Raw genomic sequence first — 21,623 nt, 5'->3', positions numbered from 1 at the left:
TACTCCCAGTCTTAATCTCTCCAACCCATGCTCCATTTTCCAGTATGAATAATTCTTTATAAAATGCAAATATGATGGGGACACCTAGGTGGCTCAGTTGGTTAAGTGGTTGAATGTCCAGCTCTTGATTTTGGCTCAGGTCATGATCCCAAGGTCATGGGATGGAGCTCCTCATTGGGCTCCATGCTGAGTGTAGAGCCTGCTTGGGATTATCACTCTCTCCTCCTGCCCCTCTCTCCCCCTCCCCTACTCATGCACTCACTCTCTTGCTCTCTCAAAAAAACAAAAATGCAAATCTGATGTTACTCCCCTATTTAAATCCCTTCAATAGTTTCCCAACTGCTCCTAGGAATACGTCTCAAATTTTTATTCTTTTTAGGTTTATGTATTTATTTATTTTTTTGAGACAGAGCGAGTGGGGGAGGGGCAGAGAGAGAGAGAGAGAGAGAGAGACATGGGGCTCAAACCCACAAACCACGAGATCATGACCTGAGCTGAAAGCAAGAGTTGGACACTTAACCAAATAAGCCACCCAGGCACCCCAACAAACCTTAAATTTTAAGTTAAGAATATTATTTAGCTTAGAATCAAATATAATTTTTTAATATAAAAAGTATTGAGTGAATAATTTCTTCACATTAATGACACTGTTAAAGTCCTCCAGACTCTAGATATCCTTCACTTTAAACTATACCACAACTTTACAGGTCAGGGAAAATAAGGGAGTATTCAAACATGTTTTTCAGGATGCTGACAAAATCCTCCCATCAAGATTTCCTAATGCGTATTTGGAGAAATGAATGCAGGGGTGACAGGTACCTTCACTACAGAGGATAATCAGAATCCAAAGAGCAGCTCTGTAAATAATTACTTAGAATAAACATAAAAAATAAAATGATCAAATATATTATTACTCAGGAAAAGGTATTTTTAGACCCATCAGGGCAATTATATCTATTGTTTTCTTTGGGGAGGAGGAGGCAGCAAACTTGTTCCTGAAGTTAAATTGAAATAATTGTTTATTGTTTTCCCAGGAGGCATGACCTCACCAAGTCCCGGTTGTAGTCACCACATACAAATTAGCAATGGCAAAAACTGACTTGTTAGGTATTGAAAGTAAAAATTCATTGTAAAATAATAAACAGAATTACTCAAACTCCTAAATTAATGTTAACACTTGAATTTGTGTATATGATCATTAACATCAGGTTTCCTAGATGCACTGAAAATCTAAAATACAATTTATAAATAGTTAAGAATTTAAAAACTGTTCAAGTTAATATAAAACACTCTTTGCATCTTGATCAATCAAATTGCAGGGTACACTGCATTAAAATTTTTTATATAATAAGCTTTATGATACAGAAGGAAATATGGTCACATTACTTATAGAAAGAGAAATTCAAGATATACATCTACCCATACCTGTACCTATACCTATACCTATACCTACACCTATACCTATACCTACATCTATACCTATACCTACATCTATATAATCCCTGCATTGTGGCAGGGCAAAGCCAGTGTTGCCAAATAAAAAACCAGCATGCTCAATTCTATTTGAATTTTAGATAAGCAATGAATGATTTTTATCAGGAAGTATATCCCATTTAATATCTCAATCTACTATATTTTTATTTGCTAAGTCTGGCAAGCTTATGTAGAGGTTAATAGTGGCTAATGAGCTCATATATTTTGGAGATCACGACTAGAAGAGAGTGCAGAGATTTCAATTTTGAAAACATGTTACATCTCAAAAGATAACTATATCCTGACAAAAGTTAGCTCTCTCTCTGGTGCTAACCTTTTGGGTTATCAAATATTTTAGCTTCCTTAACAATCAGTGTGGTTATGATCTACTTCCTTTCATCAGTATAGAAATATACAAAAGTTATATATCTTCATACACACACACACAGCCATCTGGAAAAAACTATATATCTCAATATTGCCAGTGAATATTCTTGTCTTGGATAAGACTGTGTTTATTCTTTTTACTTTTCCATATATTTTTCAATTCAAAGGGGAGATTTTTTGTAATGGAGAATTTAAAATTTATCAAAAAGATCTTTGGAGCTCTGGCAAATAGAAAGGAATGCTCTCTACTGAGGTCATTAATATATAAGAAAATTTGGGTGGTACCTGGCTGGCTCACTTGGTGGAGTGCGTGACTCTTGACCTTGGGGCTGTGCGTTCAAGACCCATGTTGAGTATGAAAATTATTTAACAATAAATAAATAAAATCTTAGGGAAAAAATAAAATTTTGTATGGTAAATAATTACAAACCTATTTAAGGGGGAAAAAATATTGCCTAAAGCAAACTAGTTATCCTCTGAATTAACCTTTTTAAGGGGTGCCTGAGTGGCTCAGTCTATTAAGCATCTGACTTTTGATTTTAGCTCAGGTCGTGATCTCAAGGTTCGTGGGTTCATGCCCCAAGTTGGGCTCTACCCTAAGAGCATGCAGCCTCTTGGAATTCTCTTTCCCTTCCTCTCTGCCCTTCCCCCTGCTCACATGTGTTTGTGCTCTCTCTCTCAAAATAAATAAATAAACTTAAAAAAAAAATTTACAAAAAAAAAAACCAAAAAAACACTTTTTGAATACCAGGCTGTCATTCAGTAAATCAACAAGGTTCTGTTCTATGTACTCAGAGGGAAGAGTGTAGTCCCACATTTGTAATCATTAGTTAGCCTGAATTGCTATAGGTCACCATCAAAGAATCAATCTCACAGGGCATGGTTCTTAGAGGAGATGGCACTAGATTATCTCGAAGATATGTATAATCCTAAATGGGATGGTACTATATTATCCTGTAATAGTGAATTTAATCAATACAGAGGCCAATCCAAATCCAACAACCACCAGTCGATATTTAGTTTTGTATTTAAACTTCAAGTCTCTAAATTAAAATAAAACAGGGGCGCCTGGGTGGCTCAGTAGGTTAAGCGTCCGACTTCGGCTCAGGTCACGATCTCACTGTCCGTGAGTTCGAGCCCTGCGTCGGGCTCTGTGCTGACAGCTCAGAGCCTGGAGCCTGTTTCGGATTCTGTGTCTCCCTCTCTCTCTGACCCTCCCCCGTTCATGCTCTGTCTCTCCCTGTCTCAAAAATAAATAAAACGTTAAAAAAAAATGTTTAAAAAAATAAATAAAATAAAATAAAATAAAATAAATAAAATAAATTAAACTAAATTAAATTAAAATAACATAACATAAAATACCATAACATAAAATAATGAAATAAAATAAAATAAAGTAAAATAAAATGAAATAAATAATGAAAACAACCAAAAACTGCTACTCAAAAATAAACAAACAAACAAACTTCAAGTCTCTTCCAGAGTTAACCTCTTATAGTACTTAACTCAAGTTAGTATCTTGTCTAAAGCAGGATACTGATATCCCATTGCCCCTGAGACAGCTATGATTATTACAGCAAGACTGTACCATATTTTCTTTGTTATTCACAATTCTCCCTGGAATTAATTTGCAAAGAAGAACATGGACATAATTTATCTTCACTCACTACAAAAATAACTCTACTTAAAGAAAAATTAAGGAGTAAAATTTGTCAATAATATTGGAATTTATCAATCAGCTTAAAATCTTGGTTGGTATAGAGAGTTGTATATAAATTGTGTTTATACCGTAGAGGCATTTAAAAGACACAGAGAATGTCTCTCAGAAAAGGTATCTCTTCTCAAACTACGTGAGACAAAGGAACAACTTTTTTCTTTCCAATCTGCCAAGAAACATTATTTTGCAAATAAAAATAAGTCACTAGAAAAGGATGCAAAAAATATAACCCCTGGGATACTGTGGCAATATCACATTGCTACAGGAATTTATAAACATTTACTCTCAATTTTTATACTTACCTGATCTCAGACTGGTTAACAATTTACAGACAAGCATTGGTCCTTGGGCCATACTCTACAATGTCTTAGATTATACTTACTACATGTTTATATATATAGCAACAAACATGGTAAGAATTCATACTAGGAAGTACTTAAATTACCTTTTCCTATAAGGACTCCAATTTTTGAGTCTAATTTTTCCCCTGGGTCACAACTTCTTGTCACTAATTTGAGAACTGGAAGAAAAGGTCTGACATCACAGAGCCTTCTTGTTTCATCTTCAAGCTCCTCATATACAGCAGTTTGATTCACACATGCAAACATATAGGAGTCAATTTCCATAAGGAGGTTAAACATTGGGTAATTGTGAACTTGCTTCCATAACATCTGCAGGAAAAAATTAGACACTTTCTGGAACAGAAAAACTTGCTCAAGTGTATAAAAATACATCTACAAAGATACTTACTACAGCACTCTTTGTAAAACTCAAAAACATAGAACAAGCCAAGTGTTTAGCAATAAAGGACTGACTAAATCAATAATAAAGTACTATACATCTGTGAAAATAAAAATAAAAGGTAACATAGGAAACTGTCCAAGATATATTAAGGTTGTTTTTTTTGAAATGCCAACTTGTAGTAGAATATGTATACTATTAACCCATTTTTGTAGTTAATGTAATAGTATAATGCACATAAAATGCACATACATAAGCAAAATCATTAAGTGAGTATCTGCCAGACTCATTAAGAAAGAGAGTGAGAACTCAAAATCAGAAATGAAAGAGAAGTTACAACTGACACCACAGAAATATAAAGGATTATAAGAGACTACTACAAAAAATCATGTGCCAACAAATTTGAAAACCTAGAAATGGATAAATTCCTAGAAACAATCTTCCAACATTGAATCAGAAAGAAGCAGATACTCTAAACAGACTGATTGCCAGTAACAAAATGGAATCAGTAATTAAAAAAAAAAAAACAAAAAAAAAAACCTCCCAAAAGGGGCACCTACATGGCTCAATCAGTTAAGTGTCTAACTCTGGATTTCTGCTCAGCTCATGATCTCACAGTTCGTGAGAGCCCCATGTTAGGCTCTGTGCTGGCAGCGCAGCACCTGCTTCTATTCACTCTCTGCCCCTACTCTGCTCATGCTTGCTCTCTCTCAAAATAAAGAAACTTAAAAAAAAAAAAAAAACCTTTAAAAAAAAATCAAAAGAAAAAAAAAACTCCCAACAAACAAAATCCAGAACCAGACGGCTTCACCAGTGAATTCCACCATTCATAAAAGATTTACTATCAATCCTTCTCAAACTCATCTAAAAAAGAAGGAATGCTTCCAAATTCACTCCACAAGGCCAGTATTACCCTGATACCAAAACCAGACAAAGACACTACAAAAAAAGAAAACCACATACCAATATCCCCAATGACCATAGCTGCAAAAATCCTCAACAAAATATTAGCAATGCAAATTCAGCAAGACATTTAAAGGTTTATTCACCACAATCCCTGCATTCCAAGGATGCAAAGATGGTTCATTATCCACAAATCAATCAATATGACATACCACATTTACAAAATGGAAGATAAAAACCATCTAATCATCTCAGTAGATGCAGAAAAAGCATTTGACAAAATTTCATGATCCTGCATGATAAAAACAAGTGGGAAGGGGCTCACACTCACAAACCATGAGATCATGACCTGAGCTGAAATCAGATGCTTAACCCACTGAGCCACCCAGGTACCACTATACTTCAAATTTTTTTAAGTGAATATCTCTGAAGGCTAAGAATCAATGAAGACATCCATATTTAACACTCTTATGAATATAAATAACATCTAATCAGAAAATAGAAAAAATTTTAACGTATGTATCATCACTCCCATACAAAATTTGTATTATTTTTCCTGCATTATTTTCTATTCATCAGGGTTATCTTCATTAATTAGCATTGCTCTATCAGTATAAATAAGCAGAATCTCATATCACTTCCCCCAAGTCTCCTGGATGAGATCATGTAAAAGATCACTATATAAATGACAAGGTGGATGATAAATTTTAACTGCAGCCAGTACAAAAGCCAAAAGCTGAAAATAACAAACTGGGGATAAAACTCATAGCTAATTCTCAGATTCAGTTTTCTATATGAAAAAGGAGTGATGGACAACAAAAGAAAAAATAGGGAAACTGGATTTTCATCAAAATTTTACAAAATTCATATATGAATAGACACTAATGTGATAGTGAAAAGGCAAACCAAAGAATGGGAGAAGATGTTTGCAAATTATACATTTGATAAGCGATTAATATTCAGGATAACTGAAGAACTCTTACGGCTCAGTAACAAAAAAAAAGACAAGTGAAAAAATGTGCAATAGTCTTGAATAGACAATTCTACAAATGGCCATTAAGAAGAAGAAAAGATGCTTGACATCATTAGTCATGAGGTAAATGCAAAGGAAAGCTGCAATAAGATACCACTTCACAGACATAAAAATGGTTATTATCAAAAACAAACAGGGGCACCTGGATGGCTCAGTCAGTTAAGCATCCAACTTCGGCTCAGGTCATGATCATGTGATTCATGAGTTAGAGCCCCACGTGAGGCTCTGTGCTGACAGCTCAGAGCCTGGAGCCTGCTTCAGATTCTGTGTCTCCCTGGCTCTCTGCCCCCCCCCGCCCCCCCCCCCCCCCCCCGGCTCGCATTCTGTCTCTCTCACTCAAAAACAAATAAACATTAAAAAAAAAAATAGGGGCACCTGGCTGGCTCAGTTGGTTTAAGTGTCCCACTTTGGCTCAGGTCATGATCTCACAATTCATGAGTTCAAGCCCCATGTTGGACTCTGTGCTAACAGCTCAGAGCCTTGAGCCTGCTTCAGATTTTGTGTCTCCTTCTCTCTCTCTGACCCTCCCCTGCTCATATTCTCTCTCTCTCTCAAAACTAAACATAAAAAATTAAAAATTAAAAAAACAAAAACAAAAATTACAACTGTTGGCCAGAATGTGGAGAAACCAGAACATTTGTGTACTGCTAGTGGGGATGAAAAATGGTATCACTGCTGTAGAAAGCTCTTTGGCAGTTCTTTACAAAGTTAAAACAGGGGCGCCTGGGTGGCTTGGTTCCTTAAGTGTCCAACTTCAACTCAGGTCATGATCTCATGGCTCATGGGTTTGAGCCCCACGTCAGGCTCAGTGCTAACAGCTCAGAGCCTGGATTCTGCTTCAGATTCTGTGTCCATCTCTCTCTGCCCCTCCCCTGCTTGCACTCTGTCTCTCTCTCTCTCAAATATAAATAAACATTAAAAAAATTTTTTCAAGTTAAAGAAGAATTACCATATGAAATAAAAATTCCACTTCCAGACATATACCCCAAAAAAATGAAAGCAGGGACTCAAAAAGATATGTATACCAATGTACATAGTAGCATTATTCACAATAGCTAAAAGATAAACAACCAAAATGCCCATCAAAAGATGAACAGATAAAAAAATGTGGTATATCCATACAATGGAACATTACTAAGTCTTAGAAAGGAATGAAATTTCGATTCATTATTATATATGGATGAACTTGAAAATATTATGCTAGGTAGGGGTCCTGGGTGGCTCAGTTAAGCATCTGATTTTTCATTTCAGCTCAGGTCAAGATCTCACTTCATGAGATTGAGTCCCACGTCAGGCTCTGTGCTGGCATTTCAGAGCCTACTTGGGATTCATATACTCTCCCTCTCTCTCAAAATAAATAAACTTAAAAAAAAAATAAAAACATAAACATATGTCATAAAAACTTTTTCTTAAAAATATAACCCCTGATTTTCATATTGGGTTCAGCTATTTGGAAAACATTAAAGAGAATGTTTAGAAAATAATTTCATTTACATTTCGTAGTCTTCACAAATCAATAGCACTCATCAATTCACTTCAAAAAATAATCCAACAAAACAAGCAACCCTTGTTATGTAAAAGAATTTGCTTCCAAACTGAGGCTCACCAGAAGGGAGGTGGGTGGGGGGATGGGTGAAACAGGTGATGGGGCTTAAGGAGTGCACTTATTGTGAGGAGCACAGGGTGTTGTATATAAGTGTTGAATCACCATATTGCACACCTGAAACTAGTATTACACTGTATGTTAACCACCTGCACTTTAAATAAAAACTTAAAAAAGTGGGGGTGGCGCCTGGGTGGCTCAGTCAGTTAAACGTCCGACTTCGGCTCAGGTCGCGATCTCCGCAGTTGGTGAGTTTGAGGCCCGCATTAGGGCTTTATGCTGGAGCTTGTTTCAGATTCTGTGTCTCCCTCTCTCTCTGTTCCTCCCCTGCTCACACTCTGTCTCTCTCTCAAAAACAAATAAACGTTAAAAAAAAAAAAAAAAAAGACTTTGCTTCCAAAGGAGGACACGCCATTCACTAGTGAGGGAAAACTTTTTCCTCCCCATAGTCACCATGAAAAGTAGTGGGGTACGGAGGGAAGAGGAAGGAAGAGACAGTTAAAAAGATTTTAACACAAAACTTTCAACGTCAAATTCCTTTTAATAACCTGAATGAGCATTTAAAACTAACGTTTCAAACTAATGTTTAAATGTTTTAAACTAACATTTAAAATCAACGTAAGTTGATTTTTCTTAAATCAGGTATCATATATGGATTAAAAGTGACAGTATGAATGACTGTTTTATATGTCCACAAAATACAAGGCAAATATCAAAATCTTTAATATGTAGTGACCCAAAGCTTAATCTTCTCTCAAACTGACCATATGATTTACACAAATAACATTTCTTATAATATAGTAAGTAAGTTACACTGAAAAATTTTACCTATTAACATACCTGTTTAATATAGGAAATGGTAGCTTCCCGAGGAACCTCCAACTGAATATAAATCCCAGTGGGCAAAAGGAAATCCACAGGTATGGAGCCATCAGATGCTAACTGTGAATCCACTGCCCAGATGTCAAGGATGTCTGCCATAGCAGGAGGCATTATGAAATTGAAGCACATTCATAACCATGAGGCCCTAGAAATTATTAAGTAAAATGTAGTGAAACAGAAAATCAGCCAAATCTTATATTAAAATATGATAAAGCCCACTAATCCATAATTACTCTTTGGATTTCCATATAGCCAATTACATAACAGGATGCCAATTAAAGAGTAAGCCACCAGAAATAAATTATTTAAAAACACTTTCAGTTATCACTACATACATTATATACACACACCATACTGACTCAACATAAATTCAACATATCACATGTGAAAAATGAAAGGTTTAAAGATTACAGATTTCTAAGAAATTAAGTTAAGAACCATTCAACAAGTGATTCTTGCCAGGTTTTACTTAGATAATATTGGCTTCTGGCTGAGTTCTTCTCTGCAAACTTCAATGAAAATAGCAATCAAGAGGGTCTTCTTTCAAAAATAATTTTCTATCAACCTCATGTAAGAAAATGTCATGAACTTGTCATGACCCACCACCTAAGTATTAAAAAGACCAAGTCCCTTAACCCAGCTGGCAAGGTCCTTTGTGCTATGTCTCTAGCCTATTTTTATTTACTTGTCATACTTGTCCTACTAATGAACAGCCCAGGCCTTTGTACCACAAGTATCTTCTGCCCTCCTGCTGTTAGAACTATGTTGATACAAATGTTGACACTCCTGGAATCAAGCCCCTATTCCAATAAATGCACCCCTCAACTGCACCTTGAGGACTTCCTTGAGGGCTTCCTGCAAGGAAGCACAACAATAACAGTGGGAAGAACATGGCACTGAAGTTAATTAAACCAAGATTCAAATCCCATTTATTCAAAGAATGAAATTGTTATACCAAAAGAGACAATTGCTAACTCAAAGCCATTTTTCAGCATCAAAAGCAATCATGACATCCATGAGTTGAAACACATCAAATATATATAAATGGGTGACTTAATAAGAAGAAACAAATGCTTCACTGATCACCACCAGAGACTGCTAAGACGAACTCACACTATTCTGAAAACTGATAAAGAACCTGAATGCACCTGGGTGGCTCAGTTGTTTAAGTGGCCGACTTCAGCTCAGGTCAAGATCTCACAGTTTTTGAGTTCAAGTCCCGGGTCAGGCTCTGTGCTGACAGCTCAGAGCCTGGAGCCTGCTTCAAATTCTGTGTCTACTCTCTCTCTGCCCCTCCCCAGCTAGCGCGCTTACTCGCACTCTGTCTCTCTCTCTCAAAAATAAATAAAAGTTAAAAAAGAAATTAATAAAATAAAATAATGGGGAAATAAATCAAACATTTAACCAGCTTGTGCTAAATTATTTCAGGGTAACCAAATAATTGATGAGGGTAATTTTTTTTTCTTAATTATTACAACTTTAGCTCATAAACACAAAAAGAATGATAGAATTAGAAAAACACCACCTTGCAACTTCTAATCAAACAACAAACTGAGGCAATAATGCATAATAATGGATGCTAAAACAAATTTACAAACTAAAGTGAAAGGATGATGAGGAAATTTACAATGAACATATCAGGTCGACACCATCTAAATCCTAAGAATAATCCAGACATAGGTCTCCTCTTGAATGGAACAGGATTAACCACTACCCATAGGATACACTTGATTTAAAAAAACAAAAAACAGAGGTGCCCAGTGGCTCAGTCAGATGAGCTTCTGACCGGCTCAGGTCATGATCTCACGGTTTGTGAGTTCAGGCCCCGAGTCAGGCTCTGTGCTGACAGCTTGGAGCCTAGAGCCTGCTTCAGATTCTGTGTCTCCCTCTCTCTCTGCCACTCCCTGCAAGTGCTCTCTCTCTCTCTCAAAAATGGATAAACATTAAAAAAAATTTTAACAAAAAACAAAAAAACTGAACCTGAATTTAATCAAGTCTCTAGATCTGATCTATTTACCAGTTTACAAGAAATAGGGGAAATAGAGAAAGGAGTTAAAGACTTCAAGGAAGCATCAGTCAAGTACAGAATGAATCACCAATAATATAAGCAATAAAAAATAACAAAACAAGCTAATCAATAATAAAAAAAAAAGGAAAGAGAATGGTGCAAGGACTGCTAAAGAATAAAAAAACATTTATGAAACAGCCAAATCGAACACTAATTTCACCAAATCATCTATAAAAACCTATCTCTGAAACAAACTGGGAAATTTAAATATGAATTAAATATTGGATTATATTTTAAAGAAATACTGTTACTTTTGCGAGGTGTAATAATGACATGTTGGTAAGGCACCTGGCTGGCTGAGTCAGTGGAACATGTGACTCCTGATCTTGGGGTTGTGAGTTCAAGCCCCATACTGGACACAGAGATTACTTAAAAATAGAATCTTTAAAAAAAAAAAAAATCCCTCATCTTAAAAAATAGTAATAATGGCATAGTGATTATGTTTCTAATAATCAGTCTGATAATGAGCCAGATAGAGATGCATAACAAAGTATATGCAAGGGTAAAATGACATTATGTTTGGCATCTGCTTTAAATTTCATTTTTTAAAAAAGTGAATGGACAGCTGATTTCAACAAAGGTGTGAAGGTAAGTCAATGAGAAAAAGGATAGTCTGTTCAACAAATAGTGCTGAAATCCAGATATCCATATACTAAGTGAATCTTAATTCTTATCTCTTACCAAAAGTAAAAATTAGCTCAAAATAGATCATAGGCCTAAATGTAAACTCAAAACTTTAAAACTTCTAGAAGAAAATATAGGAGAGGGGCGCCTGGGTAGCTCAGTTAAGCATCCAACTTCAGCTCAGGTCACCATCTTGCAGTTTGTGAGTACAAGCCCCTCACCGGGCTCTGTGCTGACAGCTAGGAGCCTGGAGCCTGCTTTGGATTCTGTGTCTCCCTCTCCCCCTGCCCCTCCCCCACTTGCACTCTGTCTCTGGTCTCTCAAAAATAAACGTTAAATTAAAAAAAAAAAAAAAAAAGAAAAGATATAGGAGAAAATCTTTACCTTTACCTTGGATTTTGCATACTTCTTAGATATAATACTATAAGCACAATTCATAAAATAAAAAGCTATCAAGCATCATCAAAACTCAAAACTTCTGCCTTTACCCAGACACTGTCTACAACACAAAAAGGCAAGCCCCAGAGTAGGAAAAAATGTTTTCATGTCAATGAAGGGTTATATCCTGAAAACATAAAGAACTCTCAACATACAATAATAAGAAAATAAAACTCAGATTTTTTAATTGGCAAAAGATCTGAACAGACACTTCATCAAATATGTATGGATGGTAGGGCTGCCTGGCTGGCTCAGCCAGAAGAGCATGCAACTCTTGATCTCAGGGTTATTAGTCCAAGCCCTACTTTGGGCATAGAAGCTTACTTTAAAAGAGAAAAATATGTATGGAGGGCAAAAGGGTTCAATATTATTTGTCAATACAAATTAAAACCAGAATGTGACACTACCACATACCTAATACAAGGGCTAAAATGAAAAACAAACAAACAAACAAATAAATAAATAGGTAAAAAGAAAAACCCCAATCACGCCAAGTGTTGGCAAGGATACAAAGGAGAGTTCTAACTCTCATAAACTGCTGGTGGGAATGTTAGATAGTATGACTACTTTGGAAAACAGTTTGGCAGTTTCTCAACATATACCTACCATATGACCCAGTCATCCTACTTCTAAAGCTATGCAAAAAGAAATGAAGGCATATAAACACACGAAAACTTGTACACAATTATTCATAGCGGCCTTATTTATACTGGCAAAAAAACTAGAAATGATTCAAATGTCCATCAACAGGTAAATGGATATAAAAAACTGTGATATTCATGCAGTGGAATACTATACAGCGGAAAGGGGGGAGCATTACTGAAACATTCAACAATACAAATGAATCTCAACATAATTATGCTGAGTGCAAAAAGCCTGACAATAAGAGTACATGCTATATAATTCCACTTACATAAAACTCTAGAAAATGTAAACCAGTCTATAGTGACGAGGAGGAAGGGTGGGTGGGAGAAATAGGAAAAGAGATTATAAAGGGACATAAGGAAACTCTTGAGAGTGATGGATGTGTTGTTCATTGCCTTGACTTTGGTGATGATTCAAGGGTATGTACATATGTCAAAATGTATCCAACTGTACACTTTAAATACCTGCAGTTTATGGCAATTATACTTCAATAAAGCTTTTTTTTTTAATTGAGAACAGATTAAACAAGAAAGCAAAATGTTGATACTTATTGAAGCTGGGTGATAAGTACATTACATTACTCCTCTCTTTTTGTGTATACTTGCAATTTTTAATAACAAAAAGATTTTGTTAGGGCATCTAGCTGGCTCAGTCAGTAAGCAGAGTATGTGACTTTTAATCTCAAGGTCATGAGTTCAAGCCCCACACTGGGTACAGAGCTTACTTTAAAAAGAAAAAAGGTCTTATTAAATCCCATCTATACCACTTACCAGCTATGTGAATTTTAGTAAGTCACTTAAACTTCTGAGCGTCCAATAACTAAAAAAAGGGAAAATAATAAAATGTGCCTCCTGGGATCACCATGAAGACTGAAGCAGCTAATGTGTTATAGCCAGACACAGTAGATTCTAGTAAATGACAGCTCTCTTCCCTCCCTGAACATCTGGCCTTTACTAATTTCTCTCTGCTGTTACAGCTCATAGACTGAACCCATCACACTGACACTCGTGCAGGCCCTGAGCCTTTCTGATGTGCCAGTCTTGTTTCTGTGGGCAGAGCAGTCCAACAGCTTCATTGTGAGAGCTGGTTCCATCCCTCACTGGCTGAAAGATCTTGGGCAAATCACACACCTTCTCCCTACTGTTTAACTTTTTATTTATTTATTTTCAGAGGAGAGAGAGAGAGAGAGAGATAGAGAATGCAAGCAGGAGAGGGGGCAGAGACAAAGGGAGACAGAGAACCCCAATAAGCGCTGACAGCGTGGTACCTGAAGAGGGGCTCAAACTCATGAACCGTGAGATTGTGACTTGATCCAAAATTAAGAGTAGGAAGCTCAACAGACTGATCCACCCAGGCACCCCTATCTTCCCCCTGCTTAAGCTCCCTCATCTGTGAAATGGTGAAATCAACAGTAACTACCTTATAGCATAGTTATAAAAACTGAAGAAAGAACACCTGGAACCTAGTAAGTCCAATATAAATGTTTGCTGCTAATTACTATTTTATATTTTTATTCAAAGGCCCTAAGTTCTTTTGAACTGTCAATTATATATTTTCAACTTTTGTTTCCCCAAAAGTGATTAGCACATAGTAGCCATTTAGTAATTCTTTAAGACGAAACATTATTATATCTACTCCTACAATTAAAAAGAAAAAAAAAGCTCACAGGATAATAAAATCTAAAAAAAATGTTTAGGGACGCCTGGGTAGCTCAGTAAAGTGTCTGACTCTTGACTCTGGCTCAGGTCATGATCTCACAATTTCACTATATCAAGCCCTGCATCAGGCTCATGCTGACAACGTGGAGCCTGCTTGAGATTCTTTCCGTCCTCTCTCTTTCTGTCCCTGATCGCATGCTCTCTATCTCTCAAAATAAATAAATAAACCATAAAATAAAATAGCTGAAGGTGAGTACTTACTCTGTGCCAGCATTCCAGCAAGTTCTTTATGTGCATTTCTATATTTTACTCTTACTACCACCCTATGGTAATATTACTACTCCTTGAGGAACTTAAAGAGGTTGAGATCCCATGGCTACCAAGTGGCAGTCCTGGGATCTGAACTTGAGTCTAACTGCAGGGTGAGCCTCACACCACCCTCTACATAATAACTATTAAAAACCAGAAAAAAAAAGTCTGAGACATTTAACCATAATAAACCACATTATGTTAACTATAAGCTCCTTGAGGGCTTGCCCCAGTGCTTTTGAAAGTACATCTCTGACCACAGTGTATGGAGAAGTCATCATACTTAGGCACCCTAAACTGACATTTTTATGAACATGAACAAAACTACACGAAGTTACTATAGGTGTCATTAACAGTTACTGGTCCTGGAATTGCTTTAGGTATATCACTGCAAAACAGCCTGTGGAGACTGTCTTTAGTTGAGGAGCTTTTCAACCTTGAAAATATCAGGTGTTCAAGAAAACATGCTACCCCAAATTATAAAGACCATGCTTTGCCTATATTCATCTACCATGATGCAAACATGGGGAAAAGCCAACTCCTGAACACCAAGTCACAGCATTTACGACAAACGAATCAAGAGTTTAAAAAAAAAAAAAAGGTGAGAGAGGAAAAACAAAAGTTAGCATTTAAAATTGAGAAACGTTTATGAAACATCAGCCATCTGTCACACAATTACAATAATAATAAACCTTACACACCCCTACTCTTCAGCATGGATTTTTGGCCAAGACTCTCATAACTGAAACCAAATCACCTAATGTGTAACAATAGGAATAAAGGAGCATGAAACTATAAAAACAGAACCTCTAAGATCTCACCCTTACCAGACAGCTGGAAACGCTGAGGTTTCCTAAGGCCTGAAACCCAGAATAGCATTCTTTTCAAAGAGACTGCACCTTACCACCCTACAGCATTAACTCTCCAGATACAAAATTCTGAATTTCTGGGGCACTGGAGGAAAATGCACTATGGTAGATTTAAGAATTTCTTGATGAAGTAGTTATAGCTAATATGAACTACAGGAATGAATTCATAGACTCCTACCTTCCTTCCTTTCTCATTGTTGTTCTCACACATTCTGTCCTTAACCTCGCCATGATGAACCACTGATACTTGCCAGCATATCCCATACTCTCTTCTGCCTCCTACCTTAAATGTATCATTCCCTCTCCCTAAAATGTCCTCATCTACATAACCTCCTGATCAACTCTTACTCTTCTAGACTCTTGGAATCCTTCCCTAATACTCCTCTGTGCACCCAAGCATAGGGCAGATCTATGTCAAATCAGGAGCATACTACATTGAAGCTCACTACTTACAAATAGCTCCCAACATCCTATTATTTCCAGCTCTTTATGTGCAGTTTTGAAACACATTATGTCTCAGTAAATATTTACATATGAGTAAATGAATTAATGAATGAGAGAAACAAATTCTATGGAAGTCACTTAGTAGAACAAATATACTGGAAAATTGAAAATGTGATTTAAATCATGCTTAACAGGAAAAATTTACATGGCCTTCAATGTAGTCTTTCAGTGAACAGTCTAAATCCATAAAAAGCACACAAAGGTGACATCTTTACATGAAGTCAGGGTAATATTTACCAATATACAGATAAAATGCCATACACATATAGATCTCTTAGAACTCATTAAAATTAAAAAACTGAAAGGATTGAACTCATATAAGTCTACTTAACTCAGTTAAGCCTATTTGCCTATGGCTTTACAAAATCTCAGTCTATATTTTATAGCAGATGTATCTTTCTATAAGAGTAAAGCAGAAAAATATTAAGAAACATACAGAATTCTTACTGCATCATCACATGCAATGAATCAAGCTTTGCCTAATACCACTTTGTCTCCAATCCATAAATTCCTGTCGTATGAAAAGGAACATGAAATTCTCACCTATAACCTAAGCACTTCACCCTCACTATGTAACAGTAACAGTATAGGCATTTTCTTCCATAAATGATGTATTTTAAACTACAGAACTGTACTGTTTATGTAACTGCTACTCCCATAAAATTGGCATCTATTAAATTTACACAGACTGGAGAACTCCCATAATGTCAAAGGATAACCACGAATTTCAATATAAGGAAAAAGAATACAGAATTTCACTTCAGAAAAATTCACTAAGCTCCACATTTATGTTTTTGTATTTTTCTGTATCTATGATGTATTTCACAATAGAAATCTTTAGAAACATTTAAATAAATTAAAAATTTTAAACTAGCAAAATAAGCTGCAAAGTATTTTTCTCATGTCATCTCAAAATGCAACCAAAAGGGAAGTTTAATCATTTAGCTTTAAAGTTAATCAAGCTCTTTGCTTACTAAAGGAACATCGTACCAGTTTCCAAAATCAATTACTTGATCTTCAATTTCAGGGGAAAAATCCTTACTTTCAAAATGTCAACTAATTCAAAAAATCCAATGATTCAGCAGATAATAAAGATGCTTGTTAAGCAGTACTGTTTTTATTTTTTTATTTTTTTTTCAACGTTTATTTTATTTTTGGGACAGAGAGAGACAGAGCATGAACGGAGGAGGGGCAGAGAGAGAGGGAGACACAGAATCGGAAACAGGCTCCAGGCTCCGAGCCATCAGCCCAGAGAGCCTGACGCGGGGCTCGAACTCACGGACCGCGAGATCGTGACCTGGCTGAAGTCGGACGCTTAACCGACTGCGCCACCCAGGCGCCCCAGCAGTACTGTTTTTAAATAGAGACTTGGAAATGTTACTCTCAACCAGGAGTAAATTATCAAAGGAAATAATATTGCAAGGTTATACTACTTTCTACCGCAACAGTGTCATATTAATAATATTTTACTAATAACTGAGACTGTTGTCAAACTTTATAAACACTCAGGTAGAAGGGAGCCTGACTCTTTTTTTAAGTTTATTTATTTTGAGAGATAGAGGGAGCATGAGCTGGGGAGGGGCAGAGAGAGAGAGGGAAACAGAGGATTGGAAGTGGGCTTGGAGGCAACAGCAGAGAGCCCCATGTGGGACTTGAACTCACGAACCGAACCCTGAGATCATACCCAAGCCAAAGGCAGATGCTTAACTGACTGAGCCACCCAGGTGTCCCTCTTTTTTTTTAAAGTTTATTTATTTTTGAGAGAGAGAGAGAGAAAGAGCATGAGCAGGGGAAGGGCAGAAAGAGAGGGAGGCAACTCAAAGCAGGCTCTGGGCTCTACGCTGTCAGCATAGAGCCCAACGTGGAGCTCAAACTCACGAACTATGAGATTATGACCTGAGCTGAAGTCGGAGGCTCAACCGACTGAGCCTCCCAGGCACCCCACTTTTTTCTTTTTTTTAAAGTAGGCTCTGTGCCCAATGTGGGACTTGAACTCACAACCCCAAAAACAATAGTCGCATAGCCAGTCTACCAACCGAGCCAGCCAAGTCACTGAACAAGTGACTTACCAGATCTCAAGGTTGTGAGTTCAAGCTGAACCACGATGGGCATAGAGCCTATTAAAAAACAAAACAAACCTCACACCACTCAGGTAGACATATAGTATATAATTACAGACATACAGTATATAACATATAGGTTGTACTTGTGTGTCATTTTAATAAAAGCACTGGGGCGCCTGGGTGGCTTGGTCGGTTAAGTGTCTAACTTTGGCTCGGGTCATGAGCTCATAGTCTGTGAGTTCGAGCCCCACATCAGGCTCTGTGCTGGCAGCTCGGAGCCTGGAGCCTGCTTCAGATTCTGGGTCTCTCTCTCTCTCTGCTCCTCCCCCATTCACACTGTCTCTCTCTCCCTCTCAAAAATAAACAAAAAAAATTTTAATAAAAGCACTCTTTATTAGAACAATTCTCAAGGTTTTCAAGTATTTTAAGCTAAATACTACTTAGAAGAATTTTTTCTTTTTAATCCTTTTTACTTACTTTGAGAGAGAGAGGAGAGAAGGAACAGGGCAGAAAGAGAGAGAGAATCCCAAGCAGTCTCTGCACTGTCAGCACAGAGCCTAATGTGTGGGGTTCAGTCTCAGAAACCATGAGATCATGACTTGAGCCAAAATCAGGAGTCAGAAGCTTAACCCACAGAACCACCCAGGCACCCCAGAAGAATGGTTTTCAATCCTCTCATTTTCCATACTCGTTTTAAACAAACATTTTACAAACTTTATATATCAGCAACAATATAACATATATATACCTAATTTCAAAATAAACCCATATAATGTCCTAACCGTAACATAAAGGAGAAATAAGATAATAAATTAATAAAGTTTCTCTCAGTATGTGAATACTTACACATGACCAAACTTACTGCCTAATGAAGCAGTCAGGTTTGCCTCTAAGCACAGAATCACCACGGATATGACAAACACAAATGCAGACTAGTCCAAATGTGTTGTACTGATGATTAAATACTACAAATGCCACTCAATGGGGCCACAGATTTCCCAAATTTATATCTTTTAAAATCAATATTTTGAAGTCATGTAAAAAATATTTTGTATTATGCTTTTGTGTAATAAAAAGTTAAGATCTCGGCTCAGATAATAATAAATACACTTTTCACCTGCATGAATATCTGGAAGAAAATTAAAAAATTGTGTTGTATCTGAGACTTTTGTTGTAGAAGACTGTCCTATGCATTGCAGGACACCTAATTATCTATTATCTAACAGTAAGGAGCACTTCCCCCAAATCATTATATCAACAAAATCACTCCTTTATGAATTTCAAAAACATTGTAGAGGAGCGAGTTCACACTGTCCACTTTTTCAGAACCACTGCTCTAGGACAATTCCTACTATTTATCAAAGTAGTAATTACCTAGAAATGTTTTTATCTAGACCTAATTGTACTCTTGTATTTAAAATAGTAATGAACCCAATTTATCATACATTTCTACTGGCAAACAATGGTGTTTCTTGTATTTGGCTATGTTGTCTTTGGTTAATTCTTGAAGGGTAAAAGAAGATCAAGTAAAGAAAACTAGCCCCTTAACCAGTCAGAAGAATGTAAGGCCAGTACTACTGGCTCTTAATTTTCTAGACCCTTAGTAAACAAACTTACAGGTGCAGTGGCCTAAGTAACTTGCAGCTCTTCAGTACTACTGAGAGAGGGGGCATACTCACAAAATATACAGTGCTGTTGCTGAAACAGCATGTCCTTTGTCAGACTAAAACTGTGGCATGGTTGCTAAACAAACAAGGTAACAAATCAAGTGCTAACCGATAGGTGATCTTTTGTAGAGATATTCTGAAGAAAAATTACTGCTACACATTTAAACACAAAATATATTCTGGTTCCTATTTCCCTTAGTCAACCTGATTTCACAGAGAGCACCACACTCGAGAGTTCAGCCTGAGAATTCACCCAGGAGTTTCAGGTTGGCAGAGGTCTTAAGAGTTACAGACCCGGGGCACCTGGGGGGGGGGGGGGGGTGGGGTGGTCAGCTGGTTAGGCATCTGTCCCTCTCTTGATTTGAGCTTAGGTCAGGATTTCACGGTTCATAAGTCTGGGCTCTGAGTCAGGCTCAGGGTGACAGTGCAGGGAACCTACTTGGGATTTTCTCTCTCTCTCTCTCTCTCTCTCCCCTCCCACCTCCACCCCACCCACTCATGTGTGCACACACACACACTCTCTCTCAAAATAAATTAAAAAAAAATTACATACCCTTCTCATTTTAAAGAAAACAAGCTAACTAACTAACTAACTAACTAACTAACTAACTAACTAAATAAATAAATAAATAAATACTAAGTCCCAGAGAAATTCATTATCAAGGATGACACAGAAACAGAGCCAGGACCAAAGTCAGATTTTTTTTTCCCAAGCAATTAGCATACTTTAAAAATTTCCCCCCCTTATTTCTCTTTAAAAGAAATGTTCTTCACAGGGTTACCTAGCCCAGCAGAATCCTCAGTCTCCCATCCTTCTTCTGTTTGAACCCTGAGGACAAGTATGAAACAACTATGAAAACAACTCTTCCAGGAAGCTATCAGAGGACACAGGAACTTTAGCAGTGACAATGAGCTCAACTAAACCCTTAGACTATAATTACAAACCTATATCCTGTCAATTGTTCACTGGCAGAAAGAGAGGAAAGGGTTTAAATGTTCTCAGCTTCCCTAGCAATATGCCATCAGAGCCATCAGATTTTACTTTTTTAAATCAAATGATTAGCAGAAACAAACATAAACTTGTTATACAGTTGAACAGATTTAACCAAAACCTACTCTGGAAAATCATGGAAGAAACTCTGAAATTGAAAGAGAATTTTTTTTTTTTTTAATTTTAGAGAAAGAGAGTTCAAGCGGGCAGGGGGGTGGGAGAGAGAGCGAGCGCGAGCGAGCGAGAGAGAGAGAGAGAGAGAGAGAGAATGAATATCTTAAGCAGGCTCCATGCTCAACATGGATCATGACCTGACCCATAACCAAGAGTTACTCAACCAACGGAGCCACCCAGGTACCCTTTGAAAAAGAATTTTTAAAAACTAAATACAATAGCATTTACCTAGTATTTACTTCTTTCCTATTATATGATCGAGCTAGAAGAAAAGTGAATGTTCATACAAGTACATTAACAATGAAAAGGGCAGAACACTTTTAAAGAATATTACATTTACGATCTCAAACCTTCAGGTTTCAATCACAGACCATTAAGTGATGGGATCTTGATTCATGTGGGCTTGAGTCCTCACATCCATATTGTTCAAAAACAACAAATCAGCCTCAACTGATTTGTTTACAGTAAAGTATGCATTATACTAAGCACTAAAAATCTGAAGAGAGTAGCACTTCATTTTTTAAAGATGGTTATTTTATCTGAATCATCACAAGTCTACATAAAAGATATCTCGAAAGATGGAGCTCCAAGCTGGCTCAGTCAGTAGAGCACTCTACTCTTAAGCTCAGGGTGGTGAGTATGATTCCCATGTTGGGCATGGAACCTACTTAAATAAAAACTAAATTAAGTTGGGGACGCCTAGGTAGCTCAGTCACTTAAGCATCTGACTCAGGCTCAGTTCATGATCTCATGGATTTTGAGTTCGAGCCCCACACCAAGGTCTCTGCTGTCAGCACAGAGCCCGCTTGGGATCCTCTGTCCCTCTCCGCTCTCTCTCTGCCCCTTCTCCACTCATGCTCTCCCTCTCCCTCAC

At 37.0% G+C, this 21,623-nt stretch overlaps 1 protein-coding gene across 6 annotated transcripts in view; it reads right to left on the bottom strand.

Moving 5' to 3' along the window:
* The window catches only part of PIK3CB (phosphatidylinositol-4,5-bisphosphate 3-kinase catalytic subunit beta), a 185,498-nt gene that overhangs the window by 98,896 nt on the left and 64,979 nt on the right, over window positions 1–21,623 (bottom strand). For all 6 annotated transcript variants that reach the window (XM_053221390.1, XM_053221391.1, XM_027061739.2 and 3 more), the window contains exons 3-4: window positions 8,698–8,884; window positions 4,023–4,248 (exon numbers count right to left, since the gene is read on the bottom strand). In XM_053221390.1, coding sequence (XP_053077365.1) covers window positions 4,023–4,248; window positions 8,698–8,868 — 397 coding nt within the window. In that variant the 5' untranslated portion in view covers window positions 8,869–8,884. The remainder of the gene's footprint in view (window positions 1–4,022; window positions 4,249–8,697; window positions 8,885–21,623) is intronic.

Source organism: Acinonyx jubatus, chromosome C2 (assembly GCF_027475565.1).
Source record: "Acinonyx jubatus isolate Ajub_Pintada_27869175 chromosome C2, VMU_Ajub_asm_v1.0, whole genome shotgun sequence".
Lineage (NCBI taxonomy): Eukaryota > Metazoa > Chordata > Mammalia > Carnivora > Felidae > Acinonyx > Acinonyx jubatus.
Note: the sequence above shows the minus strand (reverse complement) of the source record. Positions and strands in the feature narration are given on the sequence as shown.